The 19,465-nt window shown below is 38.1% G+C and overlaps 1 protein-coding gene across 1 annotated transcript; it reads right to left on the bottom strand.

Moving 5' to 3' along the window:
• Window positions 1-2,509: 2,509 nt before the first annotated feature.
• Window positions 2,510-19,021, bottom strand: DUSP11 (dual specificity phosphatase 11). The gene is made up of 9 exons (XM_066372369.1): window positions 18,792-19,021; window positions 17,287-17,362; window positions 12,884-13,015; window positions 11,301-11,424; window positions 8,990-9,050; window positions 6,970-7,016; window positions 6,624-6,699; window positions 6,206-6,391; window positions 2,510-3,490 (listed from the first exon to the last, which is right to left on the bottom strand). The coding sequence occupies exons 1-9, from the start codon at window positions 18,893-18,895 to the stop codon at window positions 3,295-3,297; spliced, it is 1,002 nt and encodes a 333-aa protein (XP_066228466.1). The 5' UTR covers window positions 18,896-19,021; the 3' UTR covers window positions 2,510-3,294.
• Between the last annotated feature and the right edge of the window lie 444 nt (window positions 19,022-19,465).

Below are 19,465 nucleotides of genomic sequence, written 5' to 3'. Positions count from 1 at the left end.
GAGCCCAAAAGTCACTCACATGAAAAGGTCAAGGTAGCTCGCTCGAGCAAAGGGTCACGGGCTCAACCCCAGCCAAGGCACATAGGAGAGGCAAAAAATTCACTGCCAAAGTGAAAACAACTATGAATTGGTGCTTCTCACCCTCACTTCCTGTTCTCTCTCCTCCCTAAAAACAAAAGAGAGAGAAATGTTACAGTGGTGTTAGAGATTTGGAGGATGAATGAATGATAGGCAAACAAATGAGGCAAGAATGGGGGTGAGTGGTATATAAAAGGAAATAATCATGGTATACTATGGCTCAGAGGTGAGTGGTATTGACTTAGTAAATAAGTTTCCATTAGCAGGATTTAACCAAAAGGTGGAAATTAACTGTACTGCAAAACTGAGGTAACAGAAGCGTGTATTGTGCGTAGATGATGAGAAAAGGCTAAATCCTAATCTTCCACAGTAAGAAGTCAATAGATAATATCATATTGAAAAATCAGGAAGTGGCAATATAAGCATAGTATTTAAGTAAGGAAGCAAATACTAGAAGATAATGCAAAAATTCTTAGTGACTGCCTTTGGGGAGTGATAATCAGGTATGGCAGGGATGGTGGCAGGAGACATTTCTTTTTTTTAAGCAAGAGAGAGACAAAGACAGAGACAAAGAGAGACAGAGAGAGGACAGATAGGGAGAGACATACCAGAGGGGACAGAGATGAGAAACATTAGCTTGTTGTTGCAGCACTTCAGTAGTTCACCAATTGCTTTCTCATAGGTGCCTTCACTGGGGGGACTCTAGCTGAGCCAGTGACCCCTAACTCAAGCCAGAGATATTGGGACTCAAACCTGTGACCACATGGTTGTGTTTACGATTCCACACTCAAGCCAGTGACCCTTCAGCTCAAGCTGGTGAGCCCAGGCTCAAGCCAGCAACCTTGGAGTTTTGAAGGTGGGTCTTCAGCTTCCCAGTTCGATGCTCTGTCCACTACACCACCACCCCGTCAAGTGGGAGAGTATTCTTTTTCATGGTAATCTTGGTAGAACTATTTGAATGTTAAATTACTAAGTTATTTTTAATAAATATACATTTAAAAAGCTGAAATAGAACACTAAAGACCTTTTAAAAATGGGAGTTGCTGGTCCCTTTAGTAGAAAACACTCAATGGTATTGTGTGAGTAGAAGACAGAAGAATAGTGTGTTGAAGAATAAAGGAGACACAAGATAGAAAATGGAGCCTAGTGTTTAACAGGCCATGCTGGTAAATGAAATAGAAGAGGAACGGGACAGAGGGAACAATAGGGTAAAGAAAGATTTTCTGAGGGTTGCAGTGTTGATATGATAGCACTTCTACTGCCAATGTCCTCCTTAGAAACTGCTTACTGAAGAACTCCTTACAACTAATAGACTAGCTGGATTCCAATACCTGTCCCTGCTTGTTCTTTTTGCCTCACCAGTTGTCTTGCTCCCATTTCTTGTCAAGTGAGCCAGCCTTTTAGCAACAACACTTGCATCTCTGTTAAATGTGGAAGGAAAAACTTTATGAGCCATCACCTAGATCAGGGGTCGGGAACCTTTTTGGCTGAGAGAGTCATAAACGCCACATATTTTAAAATGTAATTCAGTGACAGCCATACAACGACCCGTGTACGTTATGCATTATCTAATAAAAATTTGGTGTTGTCCATAAGGACAGCTGTGATTGGCTCCAGCCACCCACAACCATGAACATGAGCGGTAGGAAATGAATGGATTGTAATACATGAGAATGTTTTATATTTTTAACATTATTATTTTTTTATTAAAGATTTGTCTGCGAGCCAGATGCAGTCATCAAAAGAGCCATATCTGGCTCGTGAGCCATAGGTTCTCGACCCCTGACCTAGATGAAGAGTAGCAATTTGACTGAGCTAATTAGACACAGCCCAGGGAGTAGCTGAGTTACAGCATTTCCTTAAGGTCAAGTTCAACATGTTCATATAAAAAAGAGAATGGATAAAACAACTGTTACAGGTAGTGTAAGACATTCTGATACAAATTTTCAAAATAAGAGGCTTTAGAAAATGAAGCCAAGTTGCTCAAGTATTCATCAAATATCTACAGATACTTTTGATGTTATGGTGGTGACATTTTCTGTAGCTAAGATTTCTGGCTTCCTCTGCAACTAAAAATAATTAACGACTCCCAAGAGATCCATGTGTGTTCTAGAAGTAGAGGAGCAGAAGAGATAACTCAGAAAGAGTCAAGGTGAAGGGACTACTCCACTGTGAGAGGGATGTGGAGAATGATCCCAGCAAGTTCTTTTCAGCAGAGAATCAAAAACACAACGAGCCATGCAAGTCTTCCCAGAAAACCCAGACTTTAGATGTCATCTTCTATTCTGTTCCTTAAGCAACCATTCTTTTTATTATATTCATTCATTTATAGACAGAGAGGACAGTGAGAGGAGAGAAAGAGAGAGAGAAGGGGGGAGGAGTAGCAGTAGGCAGCATCAACTCCCACATGTGCTCTGACCAGGCAAGCCCGGGGTTTCATACTCATGACCTCAGCATTCCAGGTTGATGCTTTGTCCTCTGTGCCACCATAGGTAAGGCTCAACCTTTATATAAGTTTTCAAGTTTTCTGAGTAGTTTTACACAGTTGATAACACTTACCCTGTCAGGTAAACTACCAGGATTCTGGTTTACTAGTCTCTTACCCAATTACCAATCGATTCCTAAAAGTTTATCCACTCCTGTGTTAGATGGCAGACAATTCAGTGAGAGAAAGTTGATCAAATCCCAAATAGAATGCCAAAGAAATAAATGTCTAATCACAAAAATACTACAACTATTAAAAATAATGATTAGGTTCCAAAGAGATTGTCTTTTAGGTAGATTTTAATAGAAATCTTGAACAGTTAGAGGTAAAAAAAAAAGACTCTTAATGATTGGATTAGTATAGGGCATGGCAAAATAGAACATGACTAAAAATTTTTGTATACACATAATCATGTGATAAACCCAGTCAAAAGAAATTCCTAGAAAAGATAGAATTTTTAAAAATTATGTACAAGGAATGTTCTTTATTACCTTATCAGTTCCAAAATAACATCTTTTTTAAAAAATTCAAGACTGGAACAACAGATCATTTTCTTTACTATTGCAAATACTACAAATTTATCAGAAAAGTATCAATATATTTTTTCCTTACCATTAAACACTAGGGAGAAAAAAACGGATTATAATCCTCATATGACCTGATCTTATAAAAAGTCATATCAGCTGTCTTCAGTTCTGAAATCTGCAGACAGATTTCCAGGGTGGTAAGTGTCACTTGGTCCATTTGTAGTAGGTTGGATACGGCAGTCCACAGTAACTGCCAGGACTCCAGCTTGTGTTCTGGACTGCATGACTGGCATTTGGCTGCACATTCCAAGAGTACCTCCTTTGTGAATAGTCTTCTCCAGGGGGACCCGGAGGAGGGTTATGGCTTCTCTGGTAAACGTTCTGATTCTTTGAAAATTTTCTTAAAAGAAAAAGTAATAAACTATTAGTAGTTTTATAAAATATATTAGATTTGTAAAATAAAACATAGATACTCTGGTTCTACCATTTTCTTTTGTGCCCTTAGCAGATATATTGCTTAATCTTTGCATTTCTCAGTTCCTTATAAAATGGACCTAATAGCACCTTCCCTCTTCATCAGTGTTCTGGAGGTAAATTTAGACAATGCAGTTAAATTAAGTACCATAATGTCTCAGTACACAGCAGATTCCCAGGAGCCTTTCCACCTTTCACTACAGAGGGAAATGCCTGCACTGTTCTCATCAGTAACTTTCTTTCCTGGTCTGGCAGATTGACATGAGGCAGAATAAGCTACTTATTTCTGAATAAATAATGCTACTATCACTTTATAAATATATACACATATAAATTAATTATAAAGTATAGAAATTAAAACCATAGTATGTGCAACAAATTTGGAAAATTTAAATTGTCTCAAAAGCAAGATTGGTAAATCTAATATCATACAAAAAAAATCTGAAATCAAGAAAAGAAAATATACCCACCACCACTCCTATACCTCTCAACCTTACCTAATCTAATTTTCCTGGTTAATATATCATTTTTTTATCTTTTCCCCCAGCATCTTTTCCATTTTTCGTTTTTCTGTTAAATCATAATCAATTATTTTGACTTACCGTAAGTGAGCTATCACTTTTCATGGCTTTATAAAATGTCATAGTATGGACATAATTTGCATAGCTATTCTTCACTCTTAGAAATGTAACCTACTTTTCAAGTGCTCATGGTACATTCTCTAGGATAGACCACATGTTAGGACACAAAATGAGTCTCAATAAATTTAAGATTGAAATCGTATCAAGCATCTTCTCTGATCACAATGGCATGAAACTAGGAATCAACTACAATAAAAAACTGAAAAATATTCAAACACTAAGAGGCTAAATAGCATGTTATTAAATAACGAATGCGTTAACAACGAGATCAAGGAAGAAATAAAAAATTTCCTTGAAACAAATGAAAATGAACATACAACAATGCAAAATCTATGGGAAACAGCAAAAGCAGTCCTGAGAGGGAAGTTCATAGCATTACACTGCAGTGATTTTCAACCTTTTTTTTTCATGGCACAAACACACACTAAGTACTAAGGTCAGTGCCCCTGACTAAATACAACCATTTCATCTCATGGCACAAATAAATTAGTTACTAAGGAAGAAGAGGTCAGGGCCCCTTTTTCTTTAGTAATTAAGTTTATGAGTGCATGAGAAACAAAGGTTGAAAATCACTGCATTACAGGATACCTTAAGAAGCAAGAAAAAGCTCAAATAAACAACCCTGCATCCATAAGAACTAAAAAAAGAACCACAAATAAAGCCCAAAGGAAGTGGAAGGAAGGAAATGATGAAGATCAGAACAGAAATAAATGACACAGAATCTAAAAAAAATACAGAGGATCAATGACCCAAGAGCTGGTTCTTTGAAAAGGTAATCAAGAAATGGAAGCGGAGAGGTAACAACAGACACCAAAGATATACAAAGTATTGTAAGAAAATACTATGAAGATCTGTATGCCAAAATATTGGACAACCTAGGAGGGGGCGGATTGATGTTTTTCATCTCTCTCCCTTCCTGTCTGTCCCTATCTGTCTGTCTCTGTCTCTCACGCTAAAAAAAAAAAAAAAAAAAAGATAAGAAAGAAATGTAAGTTACTACATGCTTTCTCACTATAATATCTCAGAACATATACGACTGTATCCGGAGCACCTAGTCAAGTGTCTGCTATGTAGTAGGGAGGTTTGAGAAATGTGCTGAATGATTACATGAATATAACTTTACCATATTTTAAAATATATATTTAGTCTCAATGTGAAATTACAAAGTAGGAGCATTTTTTATGGCTTTAAAATACTGTTTCAAAAAGACCATACCAATTTTCAGTGCCATTGTCAACATAAGCAGCATTTACAAAAAAAGGTTTACATCTTCTAAAAATGATGACATCCATTTGAACGGTGAGATAAAGTATTTTTTTTACTTCACATAATAGTCAAAAACAATCTCTACAAGGTAGGTATTATTAAAATTTCCATCTGACTGATGAGAAAAGAGAAATTTAGAAATCTTACCCCAGATCACACAGGGAATGACGGAGGGAATGCTGTGCAAATCCAGGTCCAGCCTGCCAACCACTATGCTGACTGCTCTATCAAAACCTTGCTAAATTAACAGGCAAAGAACAGAACCTTGCTATTTTAACTGTACTGAGACTTTTTTCTATTTCCCAAGGGGAAATATTTTTCTGATTTAACTGTTCGAATCCCTTCCAAGTTTCTCAACTGGAATTTTTACTACTTTCCCTGTAAGTTATATTTACTCTTTAAATCAAACTTCTTTATGCTGAAAACTATACCACTATTACCATAGCCAAAGAAAGCAAGAATCTCTCTGGTAGTGACATCAAATTGTTGGCTTAACCTGAGTTTAGAAGCAATAACAATTTCTAAGTCCCCTTCCCAACTGCTTCTGAAAAGTCATATATTTCCCATCCCACACTTGATTTTCCAGCCAGAAATGCAAAATACAAAGAAACAATATCATCTGGTTAATAATGATTAGCAAGAAAATGTCAGTTCCTAACCATTATCACAATGTGTTTGCACTAACTTTTAATGCTACTGACTTCTCTTTCTAGAAACAGGGAAAGCAGAGATACCTTACTGAGTGCTGCAGACCTTGGGTCTGAGTGTGGAAATGCCAAGACGGTGTTGGGTAACCTTGGCTCTGACACATGCTATTCCTAGGTCCTCGGTGTACAGCCTTATTAGCAGTGTGGACTGGTTCCATCAAATACTTTGAGTTTTCGAAACCACTTGATCTGGAAGCCCTGGAATCTCGATTCCTCAAAGAGAATGGTATTTACACACAATATTAACTGGTTTCCAAAGTCAGTAGCCAATCTAGTATATATATTTTGGCCCATAAAAATAACAATCCCACCCTCTCCCCATTCCTATCTGTTTAGGTTTCCCTGAGCAAGTAAACAAGCCACAAGAAGAATAGGCACGTGCAACTTAAATGACATAAAAACGGAACTCCCTAACCACAAACCTCATACGAAAACTGCAACTTACTTTCTGAAGGGACCATTCCGAAGATCTTCAATGTAGTTCTGTCTTTCTATGCAATGTCCCCGGCATCTATTGAATACTGAGGAGTGGAAGAACTGTTAGACATAACTACAAAAAGCACTTCTCTCCCAGAGAAAGCAGATCAGAGCTGAAATCCACTGACTATTCAGGCTGTTATATCTCATTTATTTACAGATACATCCCGACATAATGTTTTGCCTAAAGATAATTTCATGTCAGAAGAAATAAATTACAAACTTTTCTTTTCTTCCAGAAATTGAGAATTTCATCTACATTTCTACCTCAACTTCTATAAAAAGGGAAGAACATTGATAACCCCCATACTTACATTCAATTGCAACATCTGGCCTCATGCCTTCTACATCAATCAAATATCTAACAAAACAACATAATTTGAGTCATTTATATATTTAAAAAAGCAACTTTTTCAGAAAATGTCTAATTTCACTTACCAATATAGTATAAAAATCTTAAGAAAATTAGCACATCTAATCCAATGATTATTATAGATAATTAAAAATGATATACCACAATCACAAAAAGGCTTTATTCCAAGGATGAGACAAATTTTAAAATGTATTAATAAAATTTCTTACATTAATGTAACAATTTAATAAATAAAAGAGAAGAAAATACCAAACAGAATTCGCAGATGTTAAAAATGTACTTGATAAAATCCAAGTAATTTTTAAAATCAAAATATGAGCATATTTACCAGGAAATGAACATATAGCAAAAGAGAAATTAAGGGAAAATATTAATAGCATCCCTAAAAAATATTATTTAACCAAGTGATGGGTCAGAATATTACGAGTCACCATAACTTCATTTTTCCTTACACTCATTTTCAATTCACCACGAATTCTAACAATGACATCACCCAAATAGCTCTAGAATGTCCACATCTTTCCCCCAAAATGAACACCACACCCAGGACCAAGCCACCATTAAGTTCAATGTCCACAAAAGCCTCCTAATTTGTCTACGTGCTTTCTCCCTGTGCCTCTGAGGTGTATTCTCCACATAGTACAAAATAGATAGGTGGAGAATGCAAATGATCATGTTCTACACTAACCCTCAATGAAAAAAGATCAATGATTTTCTATTACTCTTAAGATAAAGTAAAAAACCTTAAGTATAAGCCTGCATGATCTAGATCCTACCCATATTTCCAGTTCTATTTCAATGCCATACTTCCACCACGGCCTAGCCTTCCTGGCCAGTCCCTGTTATAGGGTCTTACTTTCCTTATACCCATAATTCTCTCCCCAATGCCCCTGTCTTCTTAATATCTACTATTCCTTCAGACAGCAGATCAAACTTCCCCACAAAAAGCTTCTCTAATCTTCACAGAGAGGTCAAATCTTCCCCATTAATATGCATCTTCATACCATGTCCCCCTCCACCTTGGCACTTGTCAAAGTTTAATTCTATATGCATTTCTGTGATTCGTGAATAGCTATTCTCTCTCTAGACTGTTAGATTCCTAAAGGGCCGGTGTATTTGCTCACAAACTCACAAGTCTTTTGGCTAGCACCCTGCACTGTGCTTACAACAACAAATGCTCAATAAATATTTTCTGAATAAACAAACACAAATCAGTATACTGTAGCAACAACCACAAAAAATAATATGAACATCAGGTTTTTCATTAAGAAATTTTCTCTTGCTTGACCAGGTAGTGGCACAGTGCTAGAAGAATGCCCTGGGATGCTGAGGACCCAAGTTCAAAACCCCAAGGTCGCTGGCTTATGCACCAGCTCATCCAGCTTGAGTGCAGGATCACCAGCTTGATCAAGGCCGGCTTGAGTATAAAATCACAGACATGAACCCATGGTCACTGGCTTGAGCAAGGGGTCACTAGCTCGACTGTAGCCCCCTGGTCAAGGCAGATATGAGAAAGCCATCAATAACAACTAAGGTTGTTGATGCTTCTCATCTCTTTCCCTTCCTGTCTGTCTGACCTTGACTGTGTGTCTCTCTCTCACCAAAAAAAAAAAGAAATTCCCTCTCAGTAAAAAATTAGCTGAGACAATAGCATATATAGTTGAAAATGTTCATAGAATAATGTTCATTATTTTAATGTTTTATAATATCAAAATCTTCTGATTTTATATTCATCAGTAAACAAAGGAACAATGCAGCCTTTTAAATATGCACTAATATATATACATTTTTAAAGTCTGAAAAAATATGCTCTAAATTACTTCTGGTGATAATCTCTGGGTGGTGGGCAATATTGCTTTCTACTCCATACATTTCTATAATGATTGCACTTTTTGCAACTAATTGATATCAGTAATAAAACAAAACTTAGATGTGATCTGCCTGTAGTGGTTACAACTCACCTGCAGATGAGGTAGCCAGTCCTGTTTAAACCATGGGTGCAGTGGACACCAATAAGTCTGTCTATAAAACAGAGAATGTAGAATTAAATAATTGAAGCACATACCTTAGAAAAAGTATAAAATTTTCAGAGTAACATTTGTGAGTTACCAAAACATGACTGCAACGTAAAAATACATAAGTCTGAAGAGATCAGTGTTTTCTTAGGAACATACTATAAAGAATCATCTAATAGAAAATCAAAATTCATTGTCTCTGGGTAATTTTGCATAGTCCCCAATTAGATGCAATAGTGGAACTTACGAAAGGCCTGCTCAGGTACTTACATTAAAATAAAACTCTACTGAAAGAAACTCATTTGTCTCATCAGTAACTGACTGTATCTAGAAAAAGGGAATTAAAAAAAAAAAACAACAAGCTGTAAGAAGAATAAAATTCTCTCTCCCTTCCTGTTTGTCCCTGTCTCTCTCAGTAAAAAAAAAAAAAAAAAAAAAAAAAGACAGTTTCTGTTGTATTCCTGAGTTCCCAAGACACATCCATAACTTCCCTCATTTTCTGCCCATCACCTGCCATGGCTTCATGATCCCTGTGAGGTACGCCCTCCCGTAAACAGCCCTGGTGGTAGTTTACAATGAAAAAGCAAGATTTGGAGATATAAGCGCAGGCTACGCAGCAGGCAAACTGAACAAACACAAAATCACTTCTAAGGCTTTTCTCCCTCTATGCCATAGGATTTATGAGCCCATCATTTTTTTAAATTATGTGAGAAATTACAAACAATAGCAAGCGACTGATTTCTGCAAAATATGTTCCTGTGAGTAGGTGCTGTCTGGTAGAAAGATACTCAGCATCTCCGGTCTGGATTACTACTTCCCCACTGTAATCTCTTCTGATTCATGATCCTCCATATGGAAGATGTCATCTTTCTAAGATAGACACCTGCATGGGTTTTTCCCTTGTTAAAAGAATAAAACCCAAATGCAAAGCATAGCATTTAGACTCTTAATAAACAGATATCAATCTGCCTTTCCAACTAAACTGGAAGTCCACAATGATTTGAACTATGAATTACAAGGACCTACATGAGCCACCTTCCTCCTGGCCCTTGCCAACATCTCTGATCCCATTTTGTATTTCTCTGATCTCACTCACTCTCCCCATTCCAATGACACTGTCCTCCTCGCTATTTCTCAAACATGCCAAGGAGAGTCGTGCCTCAGGGACTTTGCACTCACTATTCCCTCTGCTTTAGAACACTACCTACCCTGTCTTCCCCAGATATCCAATGGCTTGGTTCCTTCCTTCCATTAAGGTGCTGCTAAATGATATCTTAATAGATCAATTCCTGATCATCTGCCACATTGTCTCACCTCTTTATTCTGTTCTGTTATTCTCCAGAACTCTTAACACCTGACATTCCACACATTCACTCGTTTATTTGTCTCTCTGCCACTATGATATGAAATATAGAAGGACAAGAAGAACTTTTTTCTGTTCCTATCTCCTAGAACAGTGATGTCACCTTTGAAGGCGTTATATAAATATTTGTTGAAAATGAATACATGAATTCTATGCCCTTTCACACTACTCTCTGGTGGCACCAGAGACTGAACCTCCACGACACACATTCAAGCCCTGTGCTTTGTACCTGTTCCCAATACCTGAGCTGTCCTTTCCTCAATTTGGTTAAATCCTGTTCCCTGCAGCGCAGCCCAAACACTGACTCCTCAGTAAGGTTTTCCTTACTTGTACCCAAAGTAGAGAAAAAATTTTAAATACATATAATGACGGTGCAACTTCACTAATCCACTCCGTTTTGTTCTGCTATTAGGGATCTGTTTCACTCCAATCTTTTGACTTGTTTTCTCTTTTATACACGCTAAAACATTGAGATTTTAAACTTTCATTCCACGCATTCACTTCACCTCTTAAGCAATAAATTAAAAAAAACAAACCTATTTTAGTTTATTATATATTTCCTATCCAAATTTTTTTTTTTTTTTTCATTTTTCTGAAGCTGGAAACAGGGAGAGACAGTCAGACAGACTCCCGCATGCGCCCGACCGGGATCCACCCGGTATCCAAATATTTAATAAAAGAGATGAGCCAGTTCAGTTCATGTTTCTCACTGACCTCTCTTTCAAACTAAATTGTTTATTTGTAGCAATAAAAAGATAAAACACTTTACTCTATTACCACCACCTACTATGTCCACATCATCAAATACAACAAGCCTAATGTAGGAACTATAAAAATCCACAGTCCCACTAAAAATGCATGCCAAAGTGCAGGTAAGAAAGATAACCAACTCACCATTATCTTCATTTTCCTTCAAGAAGCCCTTAACAGCACATATGAATTTAGAAATAGTGTCACCATCAGGCACCTGATGACCGATTGTATAAATCTTTAAGTAAGGAATAGTTTCTGGTAAGTCCTATGAAACAAAGCCATAAATATGTATATTATTAATTTGCATAAAAAATTAAAAATTAATTAAATTGGCCAGAATGTAAACCAAGAGAGTGTAAGAAATTTCATATGTCAGTAATTCTGATAAAAGAGCCATTTTTCCCCAAGCTGCTTCAACCAGGAAGTGTCACTTAATTTCTATTAAATTGACAGAATGGATTAGTAAAGAGATATACAAAACTGAAAGCAAAATTCATGTGAATGAATGCATATGTAACTAAAAACTGTATAAATAATTCTACCTAATATTTTACATTTCAAGGTCCATAAGGCAGCTGTGATATAAGTATAATACAGTCAGAAGAATTAGGGTTTCCATTGTGAGACACAGCAAACTTCAGGCACTGGTGAGAACTACTATTCTTGTTGGAGGAGGGAGGGGAAAAAGTAGATATTGATAAAAGCTGGAAGAAGTTAAATGAAAATCCTTAGTTCTAAATTTAATGGAAAAGTATCAGTATGAATTATGATGTATTGTGTATTAAAAACAAACCTACAAACACATCTGCTAACTGTGATCACTGAAAAAGCATAGAAATAACTGATGTCATGTCATTACATGACATAAGATTCAGGAGCCAAATTTCTGAGAAATATGTAATAATAATTAAGTCAAATATTAAAGAAAAAATAGATAAAGTCCAAGCATGCTTTTATGGTAATTAAATGAAATAAATATGACAAAATTAAATTTATTCTGACATTAAAAAACATTTTTATGTTACATTTCTTGAGTTATGCTTTTTAGAATTCATAAAAAAGAGGGGTTAAAAAATTTAAAAATGACAAAAAAAATTCTTTTTATATACAGGTATATAGATACATTCTTAGTAAGATTTAGTAAATTCGGCAGGTCCCAGCACGAATATGTTTTTTCATTCTTGTGTTTATGAGAAACATGAGCCTGATGTGTCCTAGCAATTTCTTCAATGTTTGGGCGTGTACTTGAAAGGCAAACTCTCATTTCCTCATCAATACATTGAAGAATTTCTCTCTTTTTACTCTTAATTGTGTTGAGTGCAGGAAACCCCCACCATACATATCATCTTAACTTTACACCAAACAAAGACTAGAAGAAACTTGCCTCCAGTCTTTCCAGAGAACATGGGGGGCAGTATAAACAATCCAGCACCACAGTTTAACAGCCTTTTGCAACCTAATCAGGCAAGTGAGATGGGGGGTTGGGCAGACTGTCAGCTTACAGCCAATTCCCCACACCTCTGTCCCCCAAAAATCTAAACTCCAAAAACCCTGTTGGTTTTTTGGTCCCCAACAGGCATATATTTCTCTGGAATACTATAGGGCGCACCTGGAAATTTTCTAGGGTGCACACTTTGAGAACCACTGGCATGATGTATTAATTATTACTATGAATTATTATAGTATCAGAAAGAAGGTTCTTTTCAATTAAGATTTCCATTTACCTCTGGTTTGTAATAGCGGTGTGTATATGTTAAATCAATAATCAGTCCAAGCTCTTCATTCTGTTCACGGATTTTGTTAAAAAGATCCAAGGGGGAAAAACGTTCTTCTGGTGCAAGTTTCCCATCAAAACTCTGTCAGAAAGAATGAAATATGAAACTGCAAAGCTGTGCTTAAAATCCTGTATTACATAATTCACTTAGTCAAGCCCTGTGATGCTGACATAGAATAAGTTTCAAGGGAAAGTTTTCACTTTCCTGGAACTTACAAGCAATATTTCAATCCTTTCATCCAGAAAGACTAAAGCGAAGAAAATAAGCTCCTGTGTTTATATTGATTTCTGTGTTTGTTTCATGTTAGTCTCCTAATGAGACTGTGAACTCCCAGAGGGCAGGGACCATCAGCTCCAACTGAAGTGCCTATAAACAGGCACACATAAATGCTGATTAAATATATGTGTGTCTGTGTATATACAGAGACACACATATATACAAAGAATGGCTTTTATTGCTAAATGTTCTTTAAGTATCTGGCTTATTTGTGTACTCTGTTACACTAATCTTATTAGTTATTTCAGTGCCAACAACATATATATTTTTTAATGAATATAGTCGTTTTTAGAGCACTTTTATGTTCACAATAAAACTAAAGAGAAAGTACACAGTTCCCACTCATACCCTCTTTTGTTCACCCCACAGCCGCCCAAACGCAAACATTCCATACCAGTGTGGTACATCTCTTAGAATCAATGAACCAACTATGACACATCATTGTCAATTAAAATCTATAGTTTACATTGAGTCACTCTTTTTATGGTAATTCTATGGGATTGACCTATTTCTACTGACCTGTACTTACCCTTACAGCATCGTACAGAATAGTTTCACTACCTTCAAATCTCCTGTACTCCAGCAACACTTCCTTTTCTTTTTTTTTTTTTGGTGACAGAGACAGAGAGAGGGACAGATAGGGACAGACAGACAGGAAGGGAAAGAGATGAGAAGCATCAATTCTTCATTGTGGCTCCTTAGTCTCCTAAGTTGTTCATTGATTGCTTTCTCCTATGTGCCTTGACTGGGGCCTGCAGCAGAGCGAGTGACCCTTTGCTCAAGCCAGCTTTGGGCTTCAAGCCAGCAACCTTTGGCCTCAAGACAGTGACCATGGGGTCATGTCTATGATCCCACACTCAAGCTAGCAACTCTGTGCTCCAGCTGGATAAGCCTGCACTCAAGCCAGCGACTTCGGGGTTTTGAACCTGGGCCCCCCCGCATCCCCATCTGATGCTCTATCTACTGCGCCACCACCTGATCAGGCTCCAGCAACACTTTCAATCAGACTTAATTCCTAATAGGGCTCCATGACCCCCTTACAATATTATTCTTCTTTTCAGAATATTTCTGGCTATGTTTTCTTTTTATTATTATTATTATTATTATTATTATTAATTTTAATGGAGTGACATTGATGAATCAGGGTACATATGTTCAGAGAAGACATCTCCAGGTTATTTTGACATTTGATTATGTTGCATACCCCTCACCCAAAGTCAAATTGTCTTCTGTCACCTTCTATCTGGTTTTCTTTGTGCCCCTCCCCTCTCCCCTCCCCTCCCCTCCCCCCCTTGTTTTCTTATATGATTTAGAATCAGATTATTTAAGATGATTTTAAGTTTATGAATTAAGTGAGGGAAATTTAATAGGTTTATGATGCTGAGTTTTCCACAAAATATTATAAAAGCTTTAAAGAGTAAATTACAGGGCAAAAAATCTCTATATAAGTTTCTTAAAGATTTGGAGCCGATGGATCAATGGTCATTCCCAGCTACCTGAACAAGAACTAATTTTCGATAACTAAGTTACAGGCCTTTAGAAAAGCCTTCCTTAATAAACCCTGTTAACACTTCCCCCTCTTTTCAATTTCTGGGGATTTTTTGCCACAGTTTTTTGATACTTAACGTATTCTAGTTTCTATGTCAGTGTGTTTAAGGAGGGACTCTCAAATAGTGAAGTGACTCCTTTGGTGACTTCCATAAAACACACAGGAATCAATGTCACATCTCACTTCCACACAGGAATAATCCATCTCCCTAATTCTACTGCAAGAACAGGTACTGCACTGGGAGTGGTTATACAGCTCTGTGGTGTCTAATGGGTCTTAAACCATCCCAACACTGAATAAAGTCACTTAAGTATCAGAGCTAGAAGAGGCTGTTTATAATGACACCATCATACAGGAAAGATCTGTGGCTTTGTGGAGGAAAGCAAACTAAAGAGTCTTCCTGTTTTCTCTCTTGCTGATATACTTTCAGGCAAGGGGCTGAACAGAGGCCTTTGTAAAATCCCAGGAATCCACTTCTAGAGGCCACTGAGTAGGGACTCAAAAGAGTTAGAAAAACTGCATAGACATGAGAAGGAATATAGGAGAAAACTCACAGGAACTGTAAATGTGGCTGGAAAGTCCATTCATTCATTCAACAAAGATTTGTTAAATAGTTACCGTATTTCCCCATGTATAAGACACATTTTTTTAAAAAATCTGGGGTCTAAAAACTGGGTATGTCTTATACAATGGTTGTAGAAGTGTGGCATTTCAAATGCCACCGATGGAACTGAAGATGAGGCAATATATGAAGACAGTGATTCGTCATCAGACACAGATATGACAAGCTAATGGATGGGAGTTTTGACAGTGATGAGGAGCTGTATGAATTTTATGATGAATAAAACTTGAGTTCAATAACTTCATGTAATACATTTATTTTTCAAAATTCGGGCCCCTGTATTAGGATGTGTCTTATACACAGGAGTGTTTAACACATGGGGAAATACGGTATATGTCAAACACTGTACTTGGTATTGGTGGATATAAGAAGCATATGTTTGTTTGTTCTTTTTGGGACAGAGACAGAGAGACAGGAAGGGAGAGAGATGAGAAGCATCCATTCTTCATTGAGGCACCTTAGTTGTTCATTGATTGCTCTCTCATCTGTGCCTTGACCAGGAGGCTACAGCAAACCGAGTGACCCCTTGCTCAAGCCAGCGACCTTGGCTCAAGCTGGTGAGCCTTGCTCAAACTAGATGAGCCCGTGCTCAAGCTGTTGACTTTGGGGTCTCAAACCTGGGTTCTCCACATCCCAGTCCGACGCTCTATCCATTGCGCCGCCGCCTGGTCAGGCAATACGCATATGTTTATCTTTATGAAATAACTGATTTTTAAGTCCAAAGATGCACAAGAAATTACACTGTAGATAAAAAAGGACCTATGACTCACATAATAAATTCCCAATACATTTAAAGTAGCCGTTTCTGAGGCTAATCCATGGTATGGTGGCTACTTTAATGAGACATGGAATATCTTCTCACAGCTTTTACATCGGTCAAATGCATTGCCCCCCTATTACTTTCTTACTTCAAACAAAAAAACTATTTACATAATTTCCATGCTAACATCCAAAACTTTCTACCCAGGGCATTTTTTGGTTGTGAAAATGAGAACAAAGGGTCTTACAGACACATGGTGGCTGGGATCATGGATGCTAGACATTTTGTCAAACTCAGTTCAGGCCTACAAATGTGTCTCATACCTGAATGACTCTTGAATGTCCTACTCAACATTCATATTGGTGAAAAATCTGTTCATAATCATCTAAGCCAGTCGTTCTCAACTTTCTAATGTCGTGACCCCGCAATACAGTTCCTCATGTTGCGGTGAACCCAAACCAAAAAATAATTTTGGTGGCTACTTCATAACTGTAATTTTGCTACAGTTATGATTCGGAGTGTAAATACCTGATATGCATTATGTATTTTCCGATGGCTTTAGGCGACCCCACCGGGGTCGCAACCCACAGGTTGAGAACTGCTGATCTAAGCCTTAGAAACTAGCTCCATTTCACAAATAAACATAAGGGTTTGTACAATTTTCACGTAAACTAAATTTTCCAGGATAGTATCACCTTACTAACCAGTGAAGAATTAACTTGGTTTTATTTGGAAATCTATTAAGAGCTGCTCACTGGAATTGAAACTGCTACCACTAAGGCGATATAATCCACCTAAATCAGTCTGCATTTACGGTACTGGCATTCATGATGCAAGGAACTGACTAGTTAATCATTTCTAGTATAGTCACAACTAAACATTTATATATTGAAATATAAATACATATTACATTATGAATTATTTTATTTATTCCTTGTATTATACTTAGAGCTGACATTTTTTTCTTTAAAATTAAGTATGAAAGTAGGTTTTATTTATCTATGAATTTCATCTCAGGAGAGTAGAGGGCGTAATACAAAGTATGTGCTATAAAAAGAGAAAATGGAGGGTGATAGAACTGAGAATCTATATTCTACATGGTGACTTCAGGCTTATGAAAGAATACTAAATTAATTTTTGCTTACCTTTTTCAAAGGAACTTTGAAAGCAATGAAACGAGTCCCAGGCATCCTCTGTCCAACCGGGAGATAGTCTGTCCACCTGTTAATACATTTTTGTTAACAAAATTGTTAACCTGTCTCTCTGCACAGACTCTGACAGACTCCTTAATCCTCTCTTTTTGCTTTGCATTTTGCTGCTCTACTTATTCACCCCTGTCTAGGAAACTGTACTTTCCTTCTTCCTGTTTCCCCACCTTGAAAACAGATACCAGGCAACAGAACAGTGCAAAGGCCTCAACAAATAAGGCATATTTAAACCCAGAGATGGCCAGACCTCCTGTATCCCATGTTGGTAGAACCAACACGGTAATGAACACGAAGGTGCCTTTAATACATACCTGTGGAAACAGCTTAATTCAATTCTTCCACTTTGCTACTGATTTTTAGTCCTCTAACAACTCACACACCCAAACCGATCAGTAGGGAAATTCGAGTTCGTATTTTAAAAGAAAACCTGACATAGGCTGTGAACTTCCCTTAATAATGCTAGGAGTCACAGTGACCAGTAATATTTGAACTGACTTCTGTAAGATGAGTCAGAATTACCTAAGGTTAATCCAGTCTATTGGAAGCATAGAAGGTGCAGGCAAAAGAGGCACAAGTTGGGGCTGGCAAAACAGCAGTACTCTAGTACAAAACCTAAATGCCATGGTAAAAGGTTTTTCATTCTTAAAACAATGTTTTTGAGTGATGTTTATGAGCAATTTGCCTATTACAAAATTCTTATGTGAAGAATGAATAGGAAGGAAACTAGAGTAGATATTTATACAGTACACTAAGAGTAGGTAGATATACTACACTACATAGGAGCTAACAGCAATGGATCCAGCTAGTTCTGTATTAGGATGTTGACAGAGAACAGCTGAAAGATTCAAAATATTTTCAAGAGATCAAATGAAAGGGATTTAATGAGTTGAAATGGAAGAAAGAAGGTGTCAGGGAATAAAGAAGCATTCACTTCACCTTTGAGTAAAATCTCAACAATAATCATTTGAACCTATAGAATAAGATCTCGCAAATGAGACCTGTTAGGATCAACAGTACGCCCCCTATGATTCCCATACCAAGCAAGTTTTTCAGTTAAAAATTCAGAGGTACTGGTGGGGGTTTTTCACTCAAACTTCGTACTTACTAATCACATTTTCTATTCCAAAATAACACAGCTATCGGCATTAAAGGGGGTCTCGGTTCTGGTAATTAAGTGTCCCCAACACTGACAGCCCTATATCTTAAAAAGCACCCTCCCCCATTGTATCCGAGGGGCAACGGCAGAGCCCCGCTCTTGAAAGGGTGGGAGGCCTCAGAAAGCGCCGTGGGCGGGGCAGCAGCCGGGTCAGCGCCTCCCAGGGACCGCAGGGACCGAGGAGTGCGCGCGGCCGCCACAGACACAGGCAGGGGTCACAGGAGGGGAAGCCCAGGCCCAGGAGCTATGAGCGGGAGGGGCCGCGCCCAGGGGCCAAGAACCTTACCTCTCGGGGATGTGGGTTCCGCCCTTCTTCTTCTTGGCCGAGGACTGTCCACAGAAGACGCGTCCCTGGCTCCAGCTGCCGCGGGATCCATGCCGTTGGCTCATGTGGGCCCGGAGAAACCGCCCACCCAACGCCAAGAGTGCCCAAGCCGCCAGTCCAACAATCTGCGTGCTGAACCAGAGCCGACCCCAAGTTCCTACCAGAAACCCACCTAGCTCCACCCACCGCACTGGCTCCTTGCTAATGCGCACGCGCCACCGCCCGGTTCATGACGTAATCACGTGGGGGGCGGACTAAATAGCTTAGTTAGTAGATAGGACTTACTAGAACAGTGGTCCCCAACCTTTTTTGGGCCACAGACCGGTTTGTCAGAAAATATTTTCACAGACTGGCCTTTAGGGTGGGACGGATAAATGTATCACGTGACCGAGACAAGCGTCAGGAGTGAGTCTTAGATGCAACAGACTTAAATATAAATAAAACGGAAATAATGTAAGTTATTTATTCTTTCTCTGTGGACCGGTACCAAATGGCCTACGGACTGCTACCGGTCCGCAGCCCCGGGGTTGGGAACCACTGCACTAGAGTACTCTCCTTAGCTGGCGGCAGGTAGCACAGTGAAGGAGTTCCTTAATGCACCCTTCATATATCCAACACTACAGACACTACAGCGC

The sequence above is a fragment of the Saccopteryx leptura genome, chromosome 3, assembly GCF_036850995.1.
Source record: "Saccopteryx leptura isolate mSacLep1 chromosome 3, mSacLep1_pri_phased_curated, whole genome shotgun sequence".
Taxonomy (NCBI): domain Eukaryota; kingdom Metazoa; phylum Chordata; class Mammalia; order Chiroptera; family Emballonuridae; genus Saccopteryx; species Saccopteryx leptura.
This window is presented reverse-complemented; position numbering and strand designations above follow the sequence as displayed.

What these genes read in the sequence shown, in the direction of transcription:
- DUSP11 (XM_066372369.1), bottom strand. Translation starts at nt 18,895, where the DNA reads ATGAGCCAACGGCATGGATCCCGCGGCAGCTGGAGCCAGGGACGCGTC. An exon ending in GGAACCCACATCCCCGAGAG is followed by an intron (nt 17,363 to 18,791) that starts GTAAGGTTCTTG and finishes ATGTATTAACAG; the next exon opens with GTGGACAGACTATCTCCCGG. An exon ending in GGTCTGCAGCACTCAGTAAG is followed by an intron (nt 3,491 to 6,205) that starts GTATCTCTGCTT and finishes TTTTCTTTTAAG; the next exon opens with AAAATTTTCAAAGAATCAGA.